Source organism: Chiloscyllium plagiosum, chromosome 25 (genome assembly GCF_004010195.1).
Source record: "Chiloscyllium plagiosum isolate BGI_BamShark_2017 chromosome 25, ASM401019v2, whole genome shotgun sequence".
Classification (NCBI taxonomy): domain Eukaryota; kingdom Metazoa; phylum Chordata; class Chondrichthyes; order Orectolobiformes; family Hemiscylliidae; genus Chiloscyllium; species Chiloscyllium plagiosum.
In genome coordinates this window covers 20,999,607-21,025,783 of record NC_057734.1, presented here as the reverse complement: position 1 = coordinate 21,025,783, position 26,177 = coordinate 20,999,607, and the positions used below count along the sequence as shown (strand labels likewise).

General features: G+C 39.7%; 1 protein-coding gene across 2 annotated transcripts in view; it reads right to left on the bottom strand.

Annotated features, from left to right (window-relative positions):
* thoc5 (THO complex 5) overlaps window positions 1–16,734 on the bottom strand; it is a 36,369-nt gene extending 19,635 nt beyond the window's left edge. The window contains exons 1-10 of one of the 2 annotated variants that reach the window (XM_043715627.1): window positions 16,551–16,734; window positions 15,630–15,773; window positions 11,706–11,819; window positions 11,158–11,255; window positions 10,450–10,596; window positions 9,448–9,562; window positions 8,672–8,804; window positions 7,991–8,026; window positions 1,616–1,693; window positions 1,251–1,294 (exon numbers count right to left, since the gene is read on the bottom strand). In XM_043715627.1, the coding sequence (XP_043571562.1) occupies window positions 1,251–1,294; window positions 1,616–1,693; window positions 7,991–8,026; window positions 8,672–8,804; window positions 9,448–9,562; window positions 10,450–10,596; window positions 11,158–11,255; window positions 11,706–11,819; window positions 15,630–15,773; window positions 16,551–16,652 (1,011 nt within the window). In that variant the 5' untranslated portion in view covers window positions 16,653–16,734. The remainder of the gene's footprint in view (window positions 1–1,250; window positions 1,295–1,615; window positions 1,694–7,990; window positions 8,027–8,671; window positions 8,805–9,447; window positions 9,563–10,449; window positions 10,597–11,157; window positions 11,256–11,705; window positions 11,820–15,629; window positions 15,774–16,550) is intronic. The other variant, XM_043715628.1, reaches the window with a different exon arrangement.
* Window positions 16,735–26,177: the final 9,443 nt, after the last annotated feature.

Below are 26,177 nucleotides of genomic sequence, written 5' to 3'. Positions count from 1 at the left end.
TAGCTTATCTCTCCACACTTCAGGCTCACTGCCTTTATTCCTGATGAAGGGCTTTTGCCCGAAACGTTGATTTCGCTGCTCCTTAGATGCTGCCTGAACTGCTGTGCTCTTCCAGCACCACTAATCCAGGAGCAAGAGGCAGCCAACTGGCCCTTCAAGCCCACTCCATCATTCAGTAAGATCATGGCTGATCTTGTTTAAGTCCCACTCATCTACGCAAATTGATCCTTCCTAATCAATGGTCACCTAGATCAGATGGTTTCCTAACAACTCGAATGGTAAATTGTCATTTATGTAACATCACATCCTCCTATTATCAATCCCAATATCAACTCTAACCCTCAAGCATAAGCCTAGCAAATTGGCTGCACATTTCATTTACTCTGAACTCCTTCCTCACTAGAAACCAATTCTTTCAGCTGCCTTCCAATTTTTACATACTAAGTTGATAAGTTCAGCAAACTTCTTATTAACCGAGTTGGGATCAGGAGTGTGGTGGTTAATCACTTATTCCAATTGGTCAAGAGGTCCACATAACCAATGTAAAAACACACACTAAGTAATAGAATTGTAATTTGGGGGGGGTATACACATCACTGTTATACCTTACTTACAGCATAAATCACTTAAATAAAACTGACTTGGTGGACGGCCTTCTCAGTTGCACCCTCAATTGACTACTTGAACATCACAGAGACCATGATAATACAGTAAACTTCCAGTATTTCAGGGATATAATTTTCACCAGTCTATTGAAAGTGCTGGTTAAAATAATGTTTGCTGTACGGGTTTGCTCAGTCTACACAGAAACTAATTGTTGCCCATTGTACATCATATGACATTTTTTATAGATTCTACACATAAATATTACTATATATACACTGAGGAGTCATTCTCACAACAGTGGCTCATTTGGTAGTGCTCACATCTGTGTAACAAAATTCTGGATTCAGATCTGCCTCCAGGATTTGCATACAAAACCCAAAGCTGAAACTCCATACGTTACTGAGTTTATACTGCACTGTTGGAGATACAGTTTAGGTGAAATGTTAAGCCTTGGTTACCACTTGAAACACTGTCTTCTCTTTTTTTCTTTGAGATACTAATCAACATCTTTTCCATTTCCACCAATTCCAGTTTGGTGATTGTTGGCCAGTGGAGCAGGGTATCAGCTTTTGTTTCAAGAATGAAGTATGGCCACCAAACGTTTACCGATCAGACTGATTTCAGCTAAAATAATAGCTACTTACTGTTGTTGTCTGCTCCTCCTCTGCATCGGAGTCACTTTCATCATCTGCACAAAAATAAACAAGCAAAAGGAATAGTGTCTTGATGTTGCACAATCTTAATTCTTGGCAACAATGGATCTGAGCCTGATTGGATTGCCCCCACTGCTGCAATCTGGACCAAGGTGTCGATGCAACAGGCACCAACTGAAATCAAACTGGTAACTGTATCATGAGTCTTCCTGATCTATACAGCTTTGATAATTATCATATAACATTGCTGAATCAGTGTGGGTGGGGGGAGGAGGGGCACTGGTTGCATATTAAAGGAAAAGTGAATTTAAAGTAGAATCCCAATTAGCCCAAATTTCCACCCAAGTCATAGTTACCTTGGGAGTCCTCTGGTGGTCTTGCAAGTGCCTTGGCTTCTTCAACATCCCCATCAATAGCTACTGTAAGATTCTTATCTGACAAGAGAAAAATATTAACTTGATCTATGTGATTGGATAGGATCAATGTCAGAAAATAAAGATGGTTAGAACAAGGTGCTCTTGTAATGGTGATGTTATTTTATAGCACAATAGTTCAAGTTAATTGCAAAGCAATGTGACTCATTTTCCTGATTATACTATCTTATAAGGAGCAGTTTATGCAACAAGGAGTTACTGTATCAGAATTCCATGCAAACTTTAATTGAAAGTCTTGCAGAGCACCAGGAAAACTGCATCATTTTCCATAAGTCATACTGATATTAAATTTTCATTCCCCTCATTGCTCTATTACATAGCAAAATATATTTCCACAAATATCTGACTTGTAGTCTGAAACAAACAATCTTCAACAAACTATATAACATTTGAAACGATATATAAATTGCTCATTAATATTGAGATAAAAATAATTACTTATTTCTTTTGCAACCTCCTGATTGGCATTGGTCAGAACTGTCATTGTACATCCAGGGCAAAAAACCAGCATCACTATAGCAATTTACTCATGGTGATATGGGAATACTGTCACATGCTTTTGCCATTAAACTGATGAAACAATAGGCAAAAAACAGTCTTAGACAAACTTAGGTCAGGTTTTTAAGCATATTAGTTATCTGAAGCAAAATGAGAAAACTGTTGAAAACTCAGCAGACCTGGCATTATCTGCAGAAAGAGGAACGTTTTTGCCCGATGTAGTTTTCTTTGGAGCTTGAGGGGTGTAATATGTGATGAGTGTTGTGTTGTGAGAAAAGGAAAACTCAGGTACAAATTAAATCGTGTGAGAGATGAAATGACAAAAAAATGCCATGGACATAAAGAGTAAGGGAATGGTAATTGTTGCAGTAAAGAAAAAAAGACATTGGTCCATAGTGAGTGTTAGTGGCAGAATTAAGCACATCTCTGTCTGAAAGTAACAATTTGAAGATATAGATTAGCAACTACCAGAAAAATTAAATCATACTGAAGGACAATGTTCACATGCTGTTGAAAAAGGAACACAAGTCCCAAAACATTTCTACTTCTTTCCAATGCCAAAGAAATCATATTTCTTTCTTCTAGAGATGTGACCACAGTTGCTATGTTTTTCCAGCACTTTGTTTTTATTTAGGTCAGGAGATATTTGACAATATCTCCAGATAGTGTATCTAGCAACTCTCTTTAAATTTCATTTCCTAGAAGATTACTATAGCATTTACAGCTTAAATTCATTGAAATAACACATATGAAACTTCATATTTCCAGATACATTACAGGATATAACTACTTTATTGGTTCCCCTGCTACTTAAAATCAGTACAGTGCAATTTAGGGGAGATCAACCAGTTGTGAATTTTAGATGCTGCTGACTAATTACTGCATATCCACAAATGCCTCAAGATACCAAAAATTCTTAAAGTCCATAAAAATCAGAAATAAGAATCTGTATGGATGATAAAAAGTAATTAGCTTGATGAAATATTTGGAATTAGAAATTATAAAACAAAGGTCAAATAACTTAACATTGGAAGAATTCATAGCAAATTTTACAGTGAGTGCAGTATTACTCCTCATTTCAGAAGCAAGTAAGGAGTGCAGATGCTGGAGATCAGAGTTGAGAAGTGTGACACTAGAAAAGCACAGCAGGTCAGGCAGCATCAGAGGGATGGGAGAATCAATGTTTCAGGAATAAGTCATAGAGTCATAGAGACATACAGCACGGAAACAGACCCTTCGGTCCAACTCATCCATGCTGACCAGAAGTCCCAACCCAATCTAGTCCCACCGGCTAGCACCTGGCTCATATCCCTCCAAACCCTTCCTATTCATATACCCATCCAGATGCCTTTTAAATGTTGTAACTGTACCAGCCTCCACCACTTTTTCTGGCAACTCATTCCATACACATACCACCCTCTGCGTGAAAATGTTGCCTTTTGGGTCTCTTTTATATCTTTCCCTTCCCCCACCCCAGGGATTTTGTCTATTTAATCTATCCATCCCCCTCATGATTTTGTAAACCTCTATAAGGTCACCCCTCAGCCTCCGACGCTCCAGGGAAAACAGGCCCAGCCTATTCAACCTCTTCCTATAGCTCAAATCCTCCAACCCTGGCAACATCCTTGTAAATCTTTTTTGAATCCTTTCAAGTTTCACAACACCTTTCCGATAGGAAGGAGAATTGCAATATTGCAATAGCGGCCTAACCAATGTTCTGTACAGCCGCAACATGACCTCCCAACTCCTGTACTCAACGCTCTGACCAATAAAGGAAAGCATACCAAACGCCTTCTTCACTATCCTATCTACCTGCGACTCCACTTTCAAAGAGCTATGAACCTGCATTCCAAGGTCTCTTTGTTCAGTAATACTCCCCTTGACATTACCATTAAGTGTATAAGTCCTGCTAAGATTTGCTTTCCCAAAATGTAGCACCTCACATTTATCTAAATTTAACTCCATCTGCCACTTCCCAGCCCATTGGCCCATCTGATTAAGATCCTGTCGTAATCTGAGATAACATTCTTTGCTGTCCACTTTCAATTTTGGTGTCATCTGTAAACTTACTAACTATACCTCTTATGCTCACATCTAAATCATTTATAAAAATTATGAAAAGTAGTGGGCCTAGCACCTATCCTTGTGACACTCCACTGGTCACAGGCCTCTGAAAAACAACCCTTCACCACCACCCTCTGTCTTGTACCTTTGAGCCAGTTCTGTATCCAAATGCCTAGTTCTTCCTGTATTCCATGAGATCTAACTTTGTTAACCTATCTCCCATGGGGAACCTTGTTGAATGCCTTACTGAAGTCCATATAGATCATGTTCACCATTCTGCCCTCATCGATCCACTTTGTTACTTCTTCAAAAAACTCAACCAAGTTTGTGAGACATGATTTCCCATGCACAAAGCCTTGTTGACTATCCCTAATCAGTCCTGTCCCTCAGGATTCCCTCCAACAACTTGCCCACCACTGACGTTAGGCTCACTGGTCTATAGTTCCCTGGCTTGTCCTCACCACCTTTCTTAAACAGTGGCATCATGTTAGCCAACCTCCAGTCTTCCGGCACCTCACCTGTATCGATGATACAAATATCTCAGTAAGAGGCCCAGCAATCACTTCTCTAGCTTCCTACAGAGTTCTAGGGTATACCTGATCAGGTCCTGAGGATTTATCCACTTTTATGCGTTTCAAGACATCCAGCACATCCTCCTCTGTAATATGAACATTTTTTAAGATGTCACCATTTATTTTCCTACATTCTATATCTTCCGTGTTCTTTTCCACAGTAAATACTGATGCAAAATACTCGTTTAGCATCTTCCCCCATCTCCTGTGGCTCCACACAAAGACCGCCTCGCTGATCTTTGAGGGGCATTCTGTATACATACCAGCCTTTCCTTTCACCTTAACAAGAATATACTTGCTCTGGACTCTTGTTATCTCATTTCTGAAGGTTTTCCATTTTCCAGCCGTCCCTTTATCTGCAAACATCTGCGCCCAATCAGCTTTTGAAAGTTCTTGCCTAATACCATCAAAATTGGCGTTCCTCCAATTTAGAACTTCAACTTTTAGATCTGGTCTATCCTCTCCCATCACTATTTTAAAACTAATAGAATTATGGTCGTCCTTCATCAGGATGAAGGGCTTATGCCTGAAATGTTGATACTCCTGCCCTTCGGATGCTGCCTGACCTGCTATGTTTTTCCAGCGCTACACTTCTTACTTCAGGAGTCTTTTATGCTCCTAAAGATGATGAGATTGATTAATGTATGCATAGATAGTTACAACTATAAGCAAGAGTGTGGGGAAAATATATTGCAAAAAATAACTATGTTAAAAACGATACAAGTACAAAATGTATGTGGACCTGTTGCTTGGACTTAGGGAATAATGATTTGTAGGCCAGTTATGATTGTCGCACTTATAAAAAAATCATATGACCACAAGATGTGGAAGGAGAAATTAGGCCAGTCAGCCCATTGAGTCTGCTCCGCCATTCAATCATAACTGATAAGTTCATCAACCCCATTCTCCTGTTTTCTTCCTGTAACCCTTGATCCTCTTGACAATCAAGAACCTATTTGTTTCCATCCTAAATATACTCAATGACCTGGTCTCCATAGCCTTCTATGGCAGTGAATTCCATAGATTCACCACTCTCTGGCTGAAGAGGTTTCTCCTTATCTCCATTCTAAAATGTCTTCCCTTTACTCCAAGGCCATGCCCTCTGGTCCTAGTCTCTCCTACCAATGGAAATATCTTCCCAGCATCCACTCTGTCCAGGCCATTCAGTATTCTCTAAGTTTCAATTAGAACCCCATCCCTCCATCCTTCTAAACCCCACTGAGTATAGACCCAAAGTCCTCAAACGTTCCTCATACGTTAAACTGTTCATTCCTGGGACCATTCTTGAGAACCTCCTCTGAACATGCTTCAGGGCCAATACATTCTTCCTGAGATATGGGGGCCAAAATTGCACACAAAACTCCAAATGTGGTCTGACCAGAGCCTTACAGAGTCTCAGAAGGACTTCCCTGCTTTTACATTCAAGTCCTCTCAAAATAAATGCCATCATTGCATTTGCCTTCCTGTCTACTGCAAATTTACCTTGAGAGAAACCTGGACTAGAACTCCCAAGTTTCTTTGTACTTTAGAATTCTGAATTTTTTCACCGTTTAAAAAACAGTCCATACGTCTATTCTTCTTACCAAAGTGCATGTCCTCACACTTCCCCATGTTGCATTCCATCTGCCACTTTGTTGCCCACTCTCGTAACCTGTGCAAATTTTTCTACAGCCACCCCATCTCCTCAATACTCAAAACAAGCAACTTTAATTAAATTATTTTATGACATCATAAATACATCCATTTAAATGATTGGATTTGGTGATAATACTGGTAATGAAACTGCCAGCTCCCCTCTAGGATTATTCTATTGAAACAGATGGCATTTCCAGGAGCCTGCACATATGCATGATAATGCTGATATCCAGAAGCTGCTGCCAGTAATCTAGAAGATGTGGCATTGACAACATCCCCCAAACAACCAGTAAATCAATGAAAACATCCAGTTTATCCTATTAGTTTCTATGGTATTCTGCATTTCACATTTTAAAATTTATAATATTTTAGCTTTGACTTTACTATTCATAATGATTTTGCGATATGAAAGTTTCAAATAAAATTGAAGAGTTTCTGTGCATTTAACTTTTTGCAATCATGTATGCAAGGAGACTTCAATATGAGTGAGTGCTTATCCTGCTCGCTAATATCATGGCTGCTGGACACCTGGAGATCCCCATTAATTTGCATCAGATTTAATCTGCTGTTCGTAAAGGGGAAGTCCAAACCATAGATATTGTTAGATTTTTTTGGGAACTCTCCCTGAGTTCAGCAGCAAGCTGCTGGCTATAAAATTTACAGCAAGATTTTACCAGTCTTTAGACATGGTAAGACGTTTTCTTCTGTGTGGCGTTTTTTTTTCAAAACCTATATTATGAACATGCTATGCTCATTATTGGTAATAATGGGTAATTGATAGGGATAGTATAATGTAGAGCAGTAATGGGAAAAGCTAGCTAGTTGCTCATCCTACCACTACAAGAATTTAATGCATTGAAAAAAACAATAGATTCAAAATCAGAATCAGTACATTTAAAAAAAATAATACAATCATTACACTAGGTCAAAATCTGCTTGGGTGAAGTACTGAAGTGTTTCACTCTGCTGATAATTCAGAATAAATTTAAAACATAAGAGAGTATCAGTCAAAATACAGGCAGCAGAAAAGCATCTATATATATATAGATGTGTACACACTTAGACATCACCACAGTCTAAGTGAAACAGCGCAAACTCTTTTCTATTGAAATAGATCTACATCAGCAAGACAATTCTCATGCAATATGATCAAGATATGAACCTAAAGATATGTTCTACAATAGCCTATGTAGGAAAAATTAATATGTATCACAAGTCGCAAACTACTGATCAATGATGACAAACTGCATCTATTCCAGAAGATATTATTCTTGGTTAAATTTCCAATAATTAAGGCTGATCCCTGATGGCGTCCTGTTCATCTCTTATAATATATTCAATACCTATAGCAATAATTGGCCAAGTTCACAATTGTAATTATATTTCTCAAAAAGTTAAATCTGGGTTTAAAATATCGTTATTTTATAAGCTATATTGTTTGTTGATCGTTAGAATATATAAAAAGCACAATACTAAATGCAAAAAGAATGCAAAGCTTAATAAACAATATTCAAGTCCCAATACTCACCCCGCCCATAGGGCTGGGAGGCCTTGTTCATCTGAGCTAATGGGGCATCCACCACCACAGCCAGAAGAGGATTACAAAATAGGATTGCGAAAGAGAGACACGGTGTCAGTAAAAGAAAACAGATCAGCAACAAAGCTGAGCTTAATCCAGTAATTTATCTTGCATGCTAATTTAAAACTAAACTGAAGCAAACTAGTTGACAAATGGCAGATGACAAAACCAGAAGTAAAACAATCAGAGCTGAGACATTCAGGTGTATGTTCCTTTTCTGCCTTACAAATGCCACCCAGAGTGGACACACTTAAATTATACACAAATCTTGGTAAGAAAGCATAACAATTAAGGTACATTTGCCAGACTATTTCTTATTTGAAATAGCTTTTCAAAATCTGGCAACAAAGTGCAATACTGAAATAAAAAGGATAGAAAATGTTTCACTAGCAAAAACTAATATGAAGAAACTGACAAGATTAATATGCATAACATTTCAAAAGAAAAAATATTTTTAGTGTGTAGCTTAAAAAGCTACAAAGAAAGTTTTAAATATTCAAATGGTTTGGATAAATTTTGTATGCAGTAACTTCAACAGTTTATAGAAACAAAGTGGAAATGAAAACAAATGCATCATGATTTCAAACTATATGCATGCCAAGATATTCAGTTGCTACACATTTGACTTACCACAAGCTTGCCCATATGAATTTGCCTGAACGTACAGCACATATAATGGAGGAGGCAGGTGTCTAGCTATTTCGTATTGTTTATGAGTTTGGTCAAAGGGCATGGAAAGATATTCTTGGACTGGTAAAGATGCCTAATGGAGTAGTAAAATAAATAGTCAATAAGTAGTAAAATAAATAGTCAATAAACCACACATTGTTTATACATAGCAACTCTGCTGCTTGGTGCTTTCTAATGTTCATTTTTAGTAATTATTGATTTAAGTTATTATTTTAGTGCTTTGGAAGTTTTCTCCCTTTTATTCATGTTTATTGTTATGCCAGATTTTCTCCATCTGAAATCTTTTCACCCACCCCTAATGAGAACAAAATTAAAACATACCTCCTGCCATGTGAAACGGTTGGAAAATCTTGTACCATAACCCTGAATAACGTTCAGCAAAGTAATAAAAATCGAAGAAGAGTTCTGTTCTCTTCCCAACATTCTTGACTTCAATCAGCACAGAAATTCTCAAGAAATGTTTGAAGTTCCAAAAAGTACAAACTTGTATGATATTGGAGACACCTTGACTCATACCAAGTGACCTTTCCTAATTATGTTGCGTTTCAAAACTTAAACAAACTGGATACAGGCACTTTGTTTAAGTAGTAAAGATGCTATATGGAGTTAACTATGCTTCCCTGCTTTGTGATCCAAAAAATGCTTTTTAAATCATTACTACACAATCAAAAAAATTGAGATTTCCAAATAAAGTTGAAATGCATTTTACCAAATACCTGCATAATAGTGTTGAGCCTTGGCTGAAGACTATTTAAATATTCTTTTTTGATTTCAATGTCTTTTCGAATTTTCTCTTTGTTTGCTAGTGATTCTTTATATTTTTCAGCCAACCTACAAATGAAAATTAATAGATTGAGAGAGCTTTTTGTACAGATACAGAAAGTAATCCGTCAAAAGTACAATATTGAATAAATAGGAAGTGCAAAGACAGTGTATGAGAACATAGTCATTGGCAACTTAAAGGGAACCTAGAGGTTTATTTTACAAATATATAAACCGTAAAAGGGTAAGGTTGATTAGGAAGAAGCCAATATCATATCTGATGTACTAAATCAGTGCTTTACTAACGATACTGTCAATATCATAGTAAAGGAGGAAATAGAGAAAAAGGATATGATAAAAATAAATAACTCCAATAGCAGAATTAAAGAAAGTGCACTTCTCCTTCCGAGATCAAAACAATAAATCCTCACAAAAATACTGGTTAGGTCCCAGCCAGAGCAGTGTGATGAATACTGGACACCAAACTTTAGGAACATGTCAAGAATTGGGAGACAGAGCAGAAGCATTTACTAACATGATTCCAGGGAGTTGCATGGAGAGACTGACATTGTTCTCCACACAGCTGAGAGGTTGATCAGATTTTAAGGAGACATTCCTGAAGTCTTGAATGCTTTTTGTAGGCTATGAGAAAATGCTTCCAATGGCAGAGGGTCAATAATCAGAGGAAATATATTTAAAGCGAAAGAACTAAAGTGGCAGGAGATAAAACATTTTAACTCACCAAGTTATGAGCAAGAATGCACTACATGAAACAGGTTGAACAGCAATTTTTAAAAAGGGAATGGAATAAATCCTTGAAAGAGAAAAATAATTGCCCAGATTTGGAAGTAAAGAGTAGAGAAGTAGAATTAATGGCATCAGTCTTTAAAGGAGCCGAGCAAAATGAGCTGAATGGCTTTCTTCTGTGTTGCATCATTCTATCAACATCTCCATACCTTTTACGCTGTTCAAGTTCCCAGTCTAAGCGTGACAGAGTCTGCTGATGTGGATCATTCATGGTGAGCATAGGCTTGCTAATGTCTGAGGGAGCCTCTTTATAGAATTCCTCCACATCCACCAAGTCAATCTCTTCATGTTTTGATCTAAATGGCAGTACAGAAAGAGAGAAATTGGAAACATCTACTTTAACTTATATCAAGACAGTAGATTTTAGATTTGTTGTTTCACCAAAGTTCAAGAAAATTCTTATAAATTCAGTTATATGAAAAGCTAAGTTCAGTCCAATATTTCAACGGAGGGCCCATCTGGCATGACACACAAGGGTGATGGTAACAAAAACATACATTGCTAGAAAAGCTCAGCTGGTCTGGCAGCACCTGTGAAGTGAAATCAAAGTTAGGATTGGCAATAAATGCTGGCTTTGCCAGTGAAACAGGGAATAAATTAAAATGTGTCGATCTGCCTTTCTGAGTGACTGTTAATGCATAACAACAAGTTGTATAATAAAATGTCCATCCAAGCATAACTTTAAACTATGCAAATGAGAAATTTCTGGAGAATGAACAATGTGGAACAAATGGATTACCAGAACACTGAAGAGATTTGACAAGCATCACTAAAACAGAGCATTTGGATACAATAAAACCAAAAATGAGAACAGGAAACTATTAGGAAAAAATATCCTGTTAATGAGGGAAACTTACTTGAACTCTAAGCATTTGGTGATTTCCTTTTGAAGATGCATCACCTCATAGAGAAGATTCTGAAGTTGAAGATGAAGAGCATCCACTTTCTGTTTGGCCTGAGAAATAACAGCTAGAACTTCTAGTATCCAAAGTTTTCACATTTAGTCAATTTGTTTATATTGTTATTTCAAAAAAAGTCAATTCTGTTTGAACAATGTTTAAAGTTGTTACGGATTTCCTACTAATCCATTGAATTAATATTCCACAACTAATTAATACTAGGGAAAAAAAACCTTATTCTGTACAATTACATAGTTATCCCACAAAACATTGGGCAAAGTCTCCATTAGGCAGCCAAGCAAATTTAAATACATTTACAAAAGTAAACAAGAAAACATGTTTAGAAAGTTAAAGAAATAGATATTTTTACTTCGTTCAGAATCACAGGTAATGGAAATGGGGACTGAAGCAAGACTGGTGAACTTTAATTTTTGTCTGCTAGCCAATAAATCCCAAAATTAAAACAGACTTCTAAAGCTCCCCATTTTGATGCATGTGGTACTTACCTCATGAGTTTGATCGCGACCCTTTTTTAACCTGATATGAGCCAAACGGTTTAACTTCTTTAGAGTCATGAAATGAATACAACTCTGGATCCGCCGTTCGTCAATCTCTGCTGACTATAAGAAGGGAATAGAGAATTAGATACAGTGCAAACATAAAGCATTAAGAATCTGAAAATGGGGAACTTCTATATCTAGGGCTCTCCTACTAAACAGTTGTCAGCCTTGACTCTTGGAAAGCATTTCTGTCATTCTGTTAGAAGTCTGTGTTCAGAGCATTGAGCACAATCCCGGCTAACACTTCAAAGGTTCTCTCTTTGGATCAGAAGTGAAACCAATGCACTGTGATCATGTGGATATAAAAGATCCCATGACATTATCCAAAGAGGAGCACAGGTACTCTCCCAAGAGAACTGGCCAAGATCTACTTTCCAACATCACTGAAAGACAGTACCTTCTCATCAGTCACTACTAGTTGTAGGAACTTGATGTAGTCAGATTGGCTGTTGCATTACATGAATTACAATACTGATTAATATTTCATGAGCATTTGCTTGACAGTCAAACATTTTGGGAGGACCTGTGATTGTAAAAAATGTATTCTCAACACATATTCGTAGTTTTATTTTTCAGTTGAAGGATCTTAAAGGAGGAAAAGCACTAATGTAGCTGAACTGTCTCTGCATAAAATATCTGTACAGTAATCCTTCCACTGAACATGCAAAGAATTATCCTATTCATACAAATGCTGCACATAGATGATCATAAATTGAATCTAAACTTAAATCATAATAATCTTAACAGAGATAATTACTTGCTCAGAAAGATCTTTAGCAATAGTTCTGGGCTTTTTATTGCAGACCCTTCTAAAGGCATTACGATTAATGAAGATTAATGCTAAGTTCAACTTACTTTGTCTATTTTAATTTTCTCATAAGATTTAATGTTTATCATCACACATGTAGTACAAAAAATCAGCAGGTTCTAATAAACCCAAAAAACAACACTGCTTGAATGACATGAACAAAGTTGAACCCGAAAACTAACCACTTAAACCCAATCCTTTCCCAAAATGGCATTCAATGACATTCTGAGCAACCCTAAATTTTTTGTGCCAATTAAGTCCAGCTCAAATTGTTTAAAGTTCTTCCTAATACTGATTTTTCAATTATATTTGATTAATTTTCTGCAGCTAACAGCTCCTCAAAGTGTGAATATGGCACAGCTATACTGTTATCTCTGATTCAAAGGTTTGTAGGTTACCAAAACCTAAAGGATTACCAATGACTACAAGGTGTACTGTACTTGCCATCTACATGTATACCCTGGCTATGAGAACAGGGAATTTTACATTAATTAACTCATCTATCTCCCCAACATCTGTCATCATCCACAAGGCATAAATGAAGACCGTGAAATAACACTCTCTATTAGCCCAGAAAAGTTCAGCTCCAAAAACACTCAAAAAGCTTGACATCATCCAGGACAAAGCAAACTATTTGACCACACTCCATTTAACACCTCAGACAATCACTCCCTCCACTACCGATGCACACTGAAAGTAGTGTGTACCATCTACAAGATGCACTGCATCAAATCAAGGCTTTGCCAACAGCATTTTCGAAAGCCACAACCTTGAATATTTAGAAATCAGGACAGCAGATGCATGCAACCATCACCACCTGCAAATTATTCTCCAAGTCACTCACCACATTGTTATGGAAAGATATCGCTGTTCATAATGTCAGAGCAAGGGGTCGCCCATTTAGGTCAGAGATGAGAAGGAATCTTTTCTCTCAGGATAGTTAATCTGTGGCATTCCTTACCACTGAAGTTGGGTTTTTGAGAATGTGCAATGTTGAGATAGACAGTTTTTTTCATCAGTGAGAGAATCACGGTAATGGGGAAAGGTAGGAAAGTGGAGTTGAGGAGTAGCAGATGTGCCATGATCTCATAGAATGGCAGATTGATTGTCAAGGGGAAGAAAGATTATCCAGGATGTGCAGGAATATAGAGTTGCGATTAAGATCAGATTGGCCATAATCTTATTGAATGCCAGAGCAGGCTCTGTGGCCTACTCTTGTTCCTTGTTCATATAGTGGATGCAGAGAAGATTCAATGGGTCATATGGCATATACTTGTTCCCACACCTTATGGTTCCTTTACTGTTGCAAGGTCAAAATCCTGGAATTGCCTCTCTAACAGCACTGAAGCTATATCTGTAACAGAAGAATTGAGTGTTTTAAGGAGTCAGCTTACCACCAAGCTCTTAAGGGTACTTAGGGATGAACAACAAATGCCAGCTGTGCCACTGATTGCTATATTCCACGAAAGAAAAGTAAACACTACTCTCAGATTGAAGCACATACTCAAGGTTGCCCTTCAGAGCAGTACTGAGAGCATTCTGCATTGTTGACAATACCATTATTTAGATGAAATATCAAAGCAAGGCCTATTTTTCCCATGCCAGTATCTCAGGTTCAAGAGCCAAAGGTATTATTTAAGAGTGGTATATTTTCCTCGTGTTATGGCCAATACTCCTCCCTTTCATCAAACAAACTTAGTTTCTACTGAGTTTGAGTCACTGTAACTCAGGTCTAACAACTCACCACTAGAAAATATCCTTCATTTTTCTACAGCATTGAACAGCAGACCACATTACTCTGTTAAGACTATTATTCATATGAATATATGAAAGCAAAATACTACCAAATGATATATACAATACTATTATGTATTGTAGCCACAGTTGTTAATTTTTTTTTCAGCAGCGGTTCAGCAGACAGAAAAAGTGCCAGGTGTTAAACACCCAATCCGTTTACTTATCTGTTTTCTCATACCTTGACAGCTAAGTTAATTTTAACACCCAAGGCCAGTTAGAAACTATATTAGACTACCAAATTGAATTCATATTGAGTTTTAAAAACAATATGGAGTTGGATGCGAGATTCACTGCTCTTGTTATTCACCTGGGGAAAAGACAGCATAAAATGCAAATAAATACAGGAGTTGGGAGGTCATGTTGTGGCTGTATGGGTCATTGCTTAGGTCTCTTTTGGAATATTGCATACAATTCTGGTCTCCTTCCTATTGGAAGGATGTTGTGAAACTTGAAAGGGTTCAGAAAATATTTACAAGGATATTGCCAGGGTTGAAGGATTTGAGCTATAGGAAGAGGCTGAATAGGTTGGGGCTGTTTTCCCTGGAGCGTCGGAGTCTGAGAGATGACCTTATAGATGTTATAAAATCATGAGGGGCATGGATAGGGTGATTTGACAGATCTCTTCCTCAGAGTGGGTGAGCCCAGAAATAGATGGCATAGGTTTGGGGTGAGAAGAGAAAAATTTTAAAAGGACCTAAGGGACAAATGTTTCACGCAGAGAGTGGTGCATATATGGAATGAGGTGCCACAGGAACCGGTGGAGATTGGTACAATTGGACCATTTAAAAGATATCTGGATGGTAATGAATAGGAAGGAGGGATGTGGGCCAAGTGCTGGCAGATGGAACTAGATTATGGAATTAGAAAATGCTGGAAGAAGGATTACACCCAAAACGTTGACTTCTCCACCTCCTGATGCTGCCTGGCTTGCTGTGTTCTTCCAGCCTCCTGCTTGTCTACTTTGGAATCCAGCATCTGCAATTTTTTGTCTCTATACTCAGCAGTCTGGCAGAGTCAAAAAATTGTGGTGCTGGAAAAGCACAGCCAGTCAGGCAGCATCCTTGAATTAGGGTAAGAGTTAACATTTTAACTCAATGATCTATTAACTCTAATGAAAGATTATCAGCCTGAAACATTAACTCTCTTCCTCTATCCATGATTACTCCAGACTTTGAGTATTTCCAGCATTTTCTGCTTTCAGTTCAGATTTTAATCAATCAGACAGCATTTTACTTTTCCATTTATGTAAATTCAGCATTACTGACAGCATCTTTTCCTCCTTTACTCTTCAGTTCATGAATCTCAGCCATCAGCCTTTGGAGATCCTCACAGGTTTTCTTGAACATATCATAGTCTTTAGCGGGATCTCGTGTCTCCACTTCCGCTTCTTCACTATAAACTTTACTCTCCTAAAGAAAACACACAAAAGTATTTTACTCTTTCATAGAAATTAAAAACAACTGACAGTAATTGATGATTACTGAGGTGTACATAGAGGTGGTTAAGCAAACTGCCACTGCCACATGGGAATCACTAAATGTGAAAAAGCTGGATACAGGTCAGGAAGGATTCCTAAACCTGTGGTTTCTGATCAAACATTGAATCAACTTTAAACCAATTTACCTGACTATCGAGATTGTAATATCTCCGAAAATTAAAAATAAAACACCAGGTGCGGAGATTTATCTTTAACTTTCAAAGGGCAGCAGGATACCAAGATGATCTTTAGGCCAAACATAACCAGTTTCAACAGAAATGTCGAATAAAGGTCCAATAAATAAAAAAAATGTTGGCGCTCTCTAATCCCCTTCACATTCAGGCATTCCCAGATATTGGCACAAGGTGCCTGTGAGGAGGGATTAGGCTCCCCCTCCCTCTGATTGTTGTAATGTTAACAAACAGCTCAATGTGTTGGTCTGGCCTGGCCTTGTCTGAGGTAAAAACAATGACTGCAGATGCTGGAAACCAGATTCTGGATCAGTGGTGCTGGAAGAGCACAGCAGTTCAGGCAGCTTCCGAGCAGCAAAATCGACGTTTCGGGCAAAAGCCTGTCCTCGGACGCTGCCTGAATTGCTGCGCTCTTCCAGCACCACTGATCCAGAATCTGGCCTTGTCTGGTCTGAGCTGGGCCGGGCCGGGCCGGGCCGGGCTAGGCCTCGACGCCCCAGCATCACCCTCAGCCCCACCTGGTCACCATCACCCCGAGTCTTCCTGCTCTCCTTCTCCACCGCTCCGCCGTCACTCCGAATCACTTTGGTTTTTCTCTTCTTCGCCGAATCAGTGGACATCGCAACTTTCCCGGCTCCAGCAATCGGACAGTGACCGGGAAACTCTTCCCACTGGGCCGGAAGGGAAGGAAAAACGATACCTCCCCTCCCGCCGGGGGCGCTGTTTCTGCACCATTGAGGGGAATGGGCTCCTCCCCGCCTGCCGGGGGCGCTGTTTCTGCACCATTGAGGGGAATGGGTTCCTCCCCGCCTGCGGGGGCGCTGTTTCTGCACCATTGAGGGAAATGTGCTCCTCCCCGCCTGTCAGGGGCGCTGTTTCTGCACCATTGAGGGGAATGAGCTCCTCCCACTAGCTGGGGGCGCTGTATTAGAAGTGAGGGAAAAGTCCTCCCTGCCTGTTGGGGGCGTTTAAGGTAAAGGAACAAGCAATGAAGGAAGGATAAAACTATGGACAGTTTCAGTAACTGTATGATGTTTTTTATTTGTTTTGCGTGACTTTACAGTGGAAAAGTATAGTTATTATCTTTGGTTCACTTACTGAGAGCAGGAAATTTTTAGCTACAAGCTCAAAAGCTCTGGCAGAGTGAAGTGTATTAAAATAACCATACAAATAATGAGCTACCATAAAATTTCAATTGTGACTATTTTTTGATAGCAGTCCAAATGCAGCAAATCGAATTTGCACATCGAATTTGCAGAAATTGCTAGAGAAACTCAGTAGGTCTTGTGGCATCTGAAGAGAAAGTAAAGTTTTCAGGTTCAGTGGTGCATTTTCAGAACTACACTATTTTCAAAATAAAATAAAGCCTGTGTGAATGTCATACTAGTAATTTTTTCTATTTTGATTAGATTAGATTCCCTACAGTGTGGAAACAGGCCCTTCGGCCCAATAAGTGCACACCGACCCTACGAAGAGCAACCCACCCAGACCCATTCCCCTACACTTACCCCTGACTAATCCACCTAACACTACTGGCAGTTTAGCATGGCCAATTCACCTAACCTGCACATATTTGATGCTAAATGAATCAAAAGTCTTGTCTTCTTTCACTATCCAAATGAATCTTCCTTTCAGGCTCCTTGATGTTACTCACACAGGGTAGCTGGAAGTAAAGAGTGATGGATTCCAAACACCCATGTGATTACTTATGGAGTATGCATTCTGGCAAGGCGATTCTGTAAGACTGGGGCAGAGGCTGGGTCCTGCCAACATTTAAAAGAAGGCCTGCAGAGTTCTGCTGAAGAGTCATATTAGAATTGAAACTCTTACTCTAATTGTCTGTCCACAGATGCCAGACCTGCTGAGTTTTTCTAGTACTATCGGTTTTTCTTTAAAAGGGGAGCAATAAGAAGACCACATACCTCTCATGGCATAGTGGTATCGTACCACAGTGGCAACCTTTTGGTTAGAATGTTTGGGCTCACATCCTACCTCAGGAAGTGTGCCATAACCCATCTAAACAGGCTGATGAAACAAAAGTAAAAGTTATCTTGGGTTTCATGTCTCATCCGCTGATTTGGATCCAAATTGATAGCAATCAAACCTGGACACAGGACAACTGCCTCGAATATGCCTCGAATTTGGGACGTTTGATTACCCTTTGTGAAGCAGACAATGTTAATTTTCCTTTTGACATCGACAAATTAAATTTGTGTAGCAAATATAATATAAAATGTGCTCCGGTGGTCCCATGGAGAATTATAATTCAAAATATGACATCTAACCACATTAAGTCAGGCAGTCAAAACCTTGACCAAAGAGAAAGGTTTTAAGGGAGTATCCTAAAGGAAGGGAAGCAAGGTATTGATGTAGAGAGTGAAAATTCCATGCGGCAGGACTGTGATATGTGAATTGTAGCCATCAATGGTGGAACAATTAGAATTGGGCATGGTCAAGAAGCCACAGTAAGGTGAGTGCAGGCTGGAGGAGATGATAGAAATTGGAAGAGGGCTATGCCATGGTGGAATTGAAGGCAAGGGTTGGCATTTTAAAATCGATGTTGCTTGACCAGGAGTTAATGAAGATAAAGTCACCACAGTCTCAGAGGATTATATCGCTGCACTGTCATTAGAGAGAGACACGTGGTGGTGAATTTAACTTGAGGGTCACCACACCTCAAGTGAAGAATGAGGTTGAGAAGGCAGGACCTTCAGGACAACCTCAAGCAGTACAGGAATTGAACTTTGCAACCTGCTCATAAACCAGCCAACTGACCTAACTAGTAACTAATTCAATGTTCAATATGTTACAGCCAATTCATACGCAGAGTTGTCCCACAAATGACAATGTAATAATGAGCAGATAATGACTGGATTTTGCTGTAGCAACACATCTAACTGCATCTGGTGTTGGTTTGACCTGCTCCTGTAATCTTCAGGTTAAACTTCTTTAGACCACTACATTTCTCAATGTGTGAAGGAGCTTACTACATAGCAGGGGAAACAGTACATATGACAAGGAAGAACTGTGTGAACATGGTAAACAATTTCCGAACACAATGAAAATTAAATTGGGAAAATAAGGAGCAAATAATTGAATAAAGAGAGTGACTTCCCTGTCAAATAAAATACAGGAGGAAATAAAAAAAGTGGGAGAAAAATTGAATGAAGAGATTTTAAAAAACATGTTATTAATAATCACAGGAGGTATTTATGCTTTTAATTAGTAGCTTTAAACATCTGTGGCAGCTTCAATTTATATCTATGATATAACTAAAGCAAATTTTGTTTTCTTCATTCACAGGATAAAGGTGTCACTGGCTAGACTAACATGTATTGCCCGGAGGACTATTAAGAGTCAATTACATTGCTGTGGGTCTGGAGTCGCATGTAGGCCAGACCAGGTAAGGTTGGTAGTTTGCTTTCTTAAAGGACATTAGTGAATCAAATGGGTAACTCCTGACAATCAGCAATGGATTTATGGTCATAATTTGACTCATAATTTGGTCATAATTCTAGATATTTATTGAATTCAAATTCCACCTAGGAGCCCAGAACATGACCTGTATCTCTGGATTAATAGTCCAGTGACAATATCACTACGTCATCATCTCCCCTACCCAACATTCAATGCAGCTGAGGTAAAATGCTGTTTACACAAAGTTAATGGTAGAATGGTGCAATATGGACAGCCATGCTTGGACTTTTGTACTTAATTATACTTCTATATCTCATCTGAAATGACTGTCTCCATGTAAGTAAAGGAGTATTTTGAATCAGATTGCAATTCTGACAAAAAAATTGGCCTATGACAATGAAATGTTCAAAAGGAAATTTATTTTGGTAGTTTCCCACAGTGTGAGAATGCTTTAATTGGTGAATGCAATTCAAAGAGGCCATGCAAGGATTGCTGAAGTCAGAAAAATAAATGTTTTAGTGCTGAATAGATTAGTACTATTTAACGTGTACTGCTGACTGGGGAAGATCAAAGAGAGTTTGAAATTCATCCAGCCTGCGCAGCAAACTAATAGACCTCATACTAGAGGCAAGAGAAATGTTTTACTCCAAGTATACATTTCAGAATGGCTATATAGTACATTGAAGATAAAATATTATTGCCCATGGAAAATCCTGACATTGAGTCTGACTTACTGACATATAAATACAAGTCTTGCATGGAAACCTAATATGTTAATATATTAAACTCTTTGTAAGGATGTTTCTAGATTAGTCTGATGCCTGGTGAGCAGGTCTGGCTTTGTGTTACAGCTGAGGACTCCACATACTTTTCTGCAACTCTAATAGAGCACAAAGGACTTCAGGCTGAATGGGTGTGGGCTGCTCCATTTTACAGGATGGGGCTCGTGTTCCAGCCATCATGATGGGCCCACCAGTGGGATGAAGGAGAAAATCTTTGACTTTGAGCTGAAGTTAACAGGGACTTCCACTTTCTGAGGCTACGCAATGTTTTTAAAAAACGAAAGAATTGCGGATGCTGGAAATCAGAAACAAAAACAGAAATTGCTGGAAAAGCTCAGCAGGTCCAGTAGTATCTGTGAATAGAAATAAGAGTTAACGTTTCGGGTCTGGACCTGAATTGTTAACTCTTCACAGATGCTGTCAAGAGTGTGGTGCTGGAACCCGAAACATCGATTTTCCTGCTCCTCGGATGCTGCCTGACCTGCTGTGCTTTTCCAGCACCACACTCTCGACTCTAACCTCCAGCATCTCAAGTACTCACTTTTGCTTAGCTGATCTTCACAGATGCTGCCAGACCTGCTGAGCTTTTCCAGCAATTTCTGTGAACACAATGTTTTTAATGTTTTCCAATCAACCTTTTCAGGAATATTATTATACACCTCTGGAGCAGATGGAATATAACTAAGGTATCCTGGATGAGGTATAAGGATACCACCACTGCACCACAAAAGCTCTTCAACTGTCACCATCTACCATGGTAGGATTTGAACCCACATTCCCCAGCACAGTCACTTTGTGGGTCGAGATTACTGGTCTAATAACATTAGCACTACACCACCCTTCCAACACAATAGTTCACTTTTTATATCCAGAACTGCTCTTACACGTGACTGAATGGCTTTCCCACCAACAAATTACCATCCCTTCATTTTTGTTTTTAACTACAGTATTCACCGTCAGCAGCAGTAGTGTAGCCAATTAGACATTTAAATGCAAAGCCCATTTTGGGCAATGCAAACCATCAGAATGAGGGAGGGGTAGGGAGAGAGGGAAGGGGCGAAATCAAAATGGAGTTGGATGGGAAAATAAAGCACTGTGTCCTATGTGGTGTCCAGCTCTCTCTAAAGGCATCAGGAGCATTTGTGGACACCATGTGCTCCCTCCCCAATGACACACAGGCACAAACCTAAACACAATGTTTTACCTGAGTAATGCAAATGGGAATCAGCTGGTAGTAATTCTTGTAACTATTACACAAACATTGGTATTTGTGTATTTATCCCTCATGGCAGAGGGATCTTGAGGTGCAAGTGGTTAACACATTCACCTCACATGTGCAGGATCCCCAACCTGAAACTGGGCAGAAACATCAATACAAAGATTTACACAAACATTAAAGGGGGCTCTTCTAGGTAAAGGCAATCTCTGGGCTAGGAGGCCCACCTGCTCCAGAGCTGCGTAACAATATATCCTGAAGAAGTGATAAAGATGATTGATGAGGGTAGGACTGTAGATGTAGTCTATATGGAATTTACTAAAACTTTTGACAAGGTCCTTCGTGGTAGGCTGATCCGGATGATTAAGTCACATGGGTTCTATGGTGATTTGGTGAGTTGGAAATAAAATTGGTTTGGTCATAGGAGGCAAGGGTAGTTGTGGAAGGGTGTTTTTCTGACTGGAAGTCTGCGACTAGTGGTGTTCTATGGGGAACAGTGCTGGGACCTCTGTTATTTGCAACATATATAAATAATTTGCATGAAAATGTGGGTAGCCTGACTAGTAAGTTTGCAAATGACATGAAAGTTGGTGGGGGGTATGGATAATGAGGAAAGTTGTCAAAGGATACAGCAAGATATAGATCAGTTGGAAAGTTGGGTGGGGAAATGGTAGATGGTGTTTAATCTAGACAAGCATGAGGTTGTGCATTTTGAGAGGTCAAATGCAAGAGGAAAGCATACGGTAAATGGCAGAGGAATGCTGGGGTGCAAATCCATAGCTACCTGAAACTGACAACATAAGTGGATAAAGTGGTAAAGAAGGCATACAGCATGCTAGCTGTCATTGGTCAGGGCATTGAGTATAACATTTGGCAAGTCATTTGCAGCTTGTATGAGACATTAGGCCAATTTGGAGTATTGTGTGTAGTTCTGGTCACCGCACCATAGGAAGGATGTGGAGCCCTTGGAGATGGCACAAAACAAGTTAACCAGGATGTAACTTGGATTGGAGTGTATTAGCTATAAGGAGAGGGTGGACAAACTCTCACTAGAGCATCAGAGACTGAAGGGTGACCTGATAGATGTATATAGAATTATGACAGACATGGATAGGATGGATAGTTGGTGTCTTTTTCCCACAGTGGATTTGGCAAATACTGGGAGAATAGGTTTAAGGTGAGAGGGGAAAGTTTAAAGGAGATGTGCAAGGCATGTATTTTACATAGAAGGTGATTGGTTCCTGCAATGTGCTGCCTGGGGAGGTTGTAGAAGCAGATATGATAGCAACAAATAAGAAGCATTTAGACAGACATATTAGCAAGCAGGGATTAGATGGATATGGACCATGTGCAGGTTGATGGGATTAGTTTAGAATGACATCATGTTTGCTGCAGCCATAATGGGCCAAAGGGCCTGTTCCTATTATACCTTATAACAGATTTATTAGAAAATATCTATAGACAAACATTGGAATTCATTCAATGTAGCTTTAAAAGAGGTATTGTTCTGCTGTTTATATTTGGAATTAAAGGAAAACCGAATAAATATAAACAAACACGTGTAAGAATATCCCTCCTCCCTAAACTCTTAGAGAAAATGAAGATGCATTATTTAAACACCTATCGATGCATTTAATTAATTTGTTCGTAGGATGAGGGTGTTGCTGTCTAGGCCAGCATTTATTGCCCATCCTTAGTTGCCCTAAGGGCAGTTAAGAGTCAACCACATTGAGTCTGGAGTCAGATGTAGGCCAGACCAAGCAGGGAGAACAATTCTTTCCCTGAAGAGGGTCTGTTAGTGAACCAGATGAGCTTTACCCAACAATTGACAGTGGTTTTTTGGTCACTTTTAGATTCTTAATTACAGATTTCTACTGAATTCAAATTTCACCATCTGCAATGGAGCAATTCAAACCAAGGACCCAAGAGCAATACCTGGGTCTCTGGATTAATTGACAAGCGATAATATCGCGAGGTTATCAGAGTCCACCATGAGTTTTTTTAGTTAAGATTAGATTACTTACAGTGTGGAAACAGGCCCTTCGGCCCAACAAGTCCACACCGAAGACCAACCCACCTAGACCCATTCCCCTACATTTACTCCTTCACCTAACACTACAGGCAATTTAGCATGGTCAATTCACCTAACCTGCACAGTTTTGTACTGTGGGAGGAAACCGGAGCAAACCCACGCAGACACGGGGAGAATGTGCAAACGCCACACAGACAGTTGCCTGAGGCGGGAATTGAACCCAGGTCTCTGGCGCTGTGAGGCAGCAGTGCTAACCACTGTGCCGCCATTTGATGCCATACACTGCAAAAGTTTATAAAGGCACCAGATGGATTAGTGGCGATGTTAAATAAAATTTTAAATTGGATATAGTTCTCCAAATGCAAGTCAGTTTTGATATGAATCCAGTTAGAAACTAGACTGGTGAGTTCTGGGAATTACTCATTTGGTCCATAATGTGTGAGACTAAGGACACAAATGATTGTTCAATGAGCTTAGCAGAGCGCAATAGCAGTGACATGCTACAATTTGCTCACTGAGGCAATGGCCTAGTGGTATTGTTGCTGGACTGTTAATCCAGAGATCCAGATAATGTTCTCGGAACCAAGGTTTGAATCCCACCACAGCAGATAATGGAATTTGAATTCGATTTAAAAAAAAAACTGGAATTAAGAGTCTAACGATGACCCTGAATCCATTGTCGAGTGTTGCAAATGCCCATCTGGTTCACTAATGTCCTTTAGCCAAAGAAACTGCCAACCTTACCTGGTCTGGCCTACATGTGACTCCAAACCCACGGCAATGTGGTTGACTCTCAATTGCCTTCTGGGCAATTCGGAATGGGCTATAAATGCTGGTCTAGCCAGTGACACTCTCATCCTGTGAATGAATTAAAAGAAAAGATCAGAGTTGTTCAGTGAGGAACACTGACAAAATGTTTTGGCTTGGACATTACCCCCAATTTGGGTATATTTCTGTGAAGCTGAGACATCTCTTGGTGTGCTGGCCCTGGTTACATTTTCAAGCCTGTGACCACTTTCCTGTAGACAAAAAGGTTTCTAGGAACATGCCACAAATGAAGAAAGAGATCTATGCAAAAAAATTCAGTCAAAATCTTAATTTCAGGGAGTTTCTTGGAGGGTTTCTCTTTGTGAGCTTTATGATTTGTCACATACAATTCTCTGCAGCTCACCAAATTAGGTATGTGCTACAAGCCTATGGTGCCACCTATCTTATGCTCACTGACAATGGAAGTACTCGCAATGCTAGGATCTTGCAAGATTTTCACTCCTGTCACAGACACAAAAAACATATTCACCCATTTAACAGACCACTGATGATGACCATGATGAGGTGCCTGACTTTGTGTCTGCACTGAAAATGTGTTGCTGGAAAAGCGCAGCAGGTCAGGCAGCATCCAAGGAGCAGAAGAATCGATGTTTCGGGCATGAGCCCTTCTTCAGGAATGAGAAGGGCTCATGCCCAAAACGTCGATTCTCCTGCTCCTTGGATGCTGCCTGACCTGCTGCGCTTTTCCAGCAACACATTTTCAGCTCTGATCTCCAGCATCTGCAGTCCTCACTTTCCCTTTGTGTCTGCACTAAAAGGCAAGGCAAGACAAAAGAGCTGTGAGTCTTTAAATACTGAATGAGGTGGCAATTGCAAAATGGCAAAGCAAGGCAGAGATAGCATGAGCATCCAGATAGGCATGAAGTGATTGCATGCTAAGTAACAAAGCAAAGAGCCCTGAGGGGTAAGCTCCGATGAATGAGATGAGAGTTTGCTGTGTGCACATAGTGGCCTGACTGCAGTTGTACCACAAAAGGTGTAAGTACACTCCCAATTATGGCATAGAAGTGGTCCACTGTATTCTGGGTGAGTTGGAGATGTGCCATGATGATGTGCTGTGGCTCGTACAAGTCTGATGTCAACCTCCAGGGATGGGAGATGCAGGCTGTCACTGTGCCAGAGCTGCTCGAGAGGATTTAAACTAATAAGGTGGAGGGTGTGGGGGGTTGGGACCCAGAGAAATAGTGGGGAAAGAGATCAATCTGAGACTGGTACAGTTAAGAACAGAAGCGAGTCAAACAGTCAGGGCAAGCAGGGACAAGGTAGGACTAAATGGGCAGCACGGTGGCACAGTGGTTAGCACTACTGCCTCACAGTGCCGGAGACCTGGGTTCAATTCCCGCCTCAGGCGACTGTCTGTGTGGAGTTTGCACATTCTCCCTGTGTCTGCGTGGGTTTCCTTCGGGTATTCCGGTTTCCTCCTACAGTCCAAAAATGTGCAGGTCAGGTAAATTGGCCATGCTAAATTGCCTGCAGTATTAGGTGAAGGGGTAAATGTAGGGGAATGGGTCTGGGTGGGTTGTACTTCGGCAGAAGGGCCTGTTTCCACACTGTAAGTAATCTAATCTAATAAATTAAACTGCATTTATTTCAATGCAAGGGGCCTAACAGGGAAGACAGATGAACTCAGGGCATGGTTAGGAACATGGGACTGGGATACCATAGCAATTACAGAAACATGATTCAGGGATGGGCAGGACTGGCAGCTTAATGTTCCAGGATACAGATACTACAGGAAGGATAGAAAGGGAGGCAGGAGGAAGAGTGGTATTTTTGATAAAGGATAGCATTAAAACTGTGCTGAGGGAGGATATTCCCAGAAATACATCCAGGGAAGTTATTTGGGTGGAACTGAGAAATAAGAAAGGGA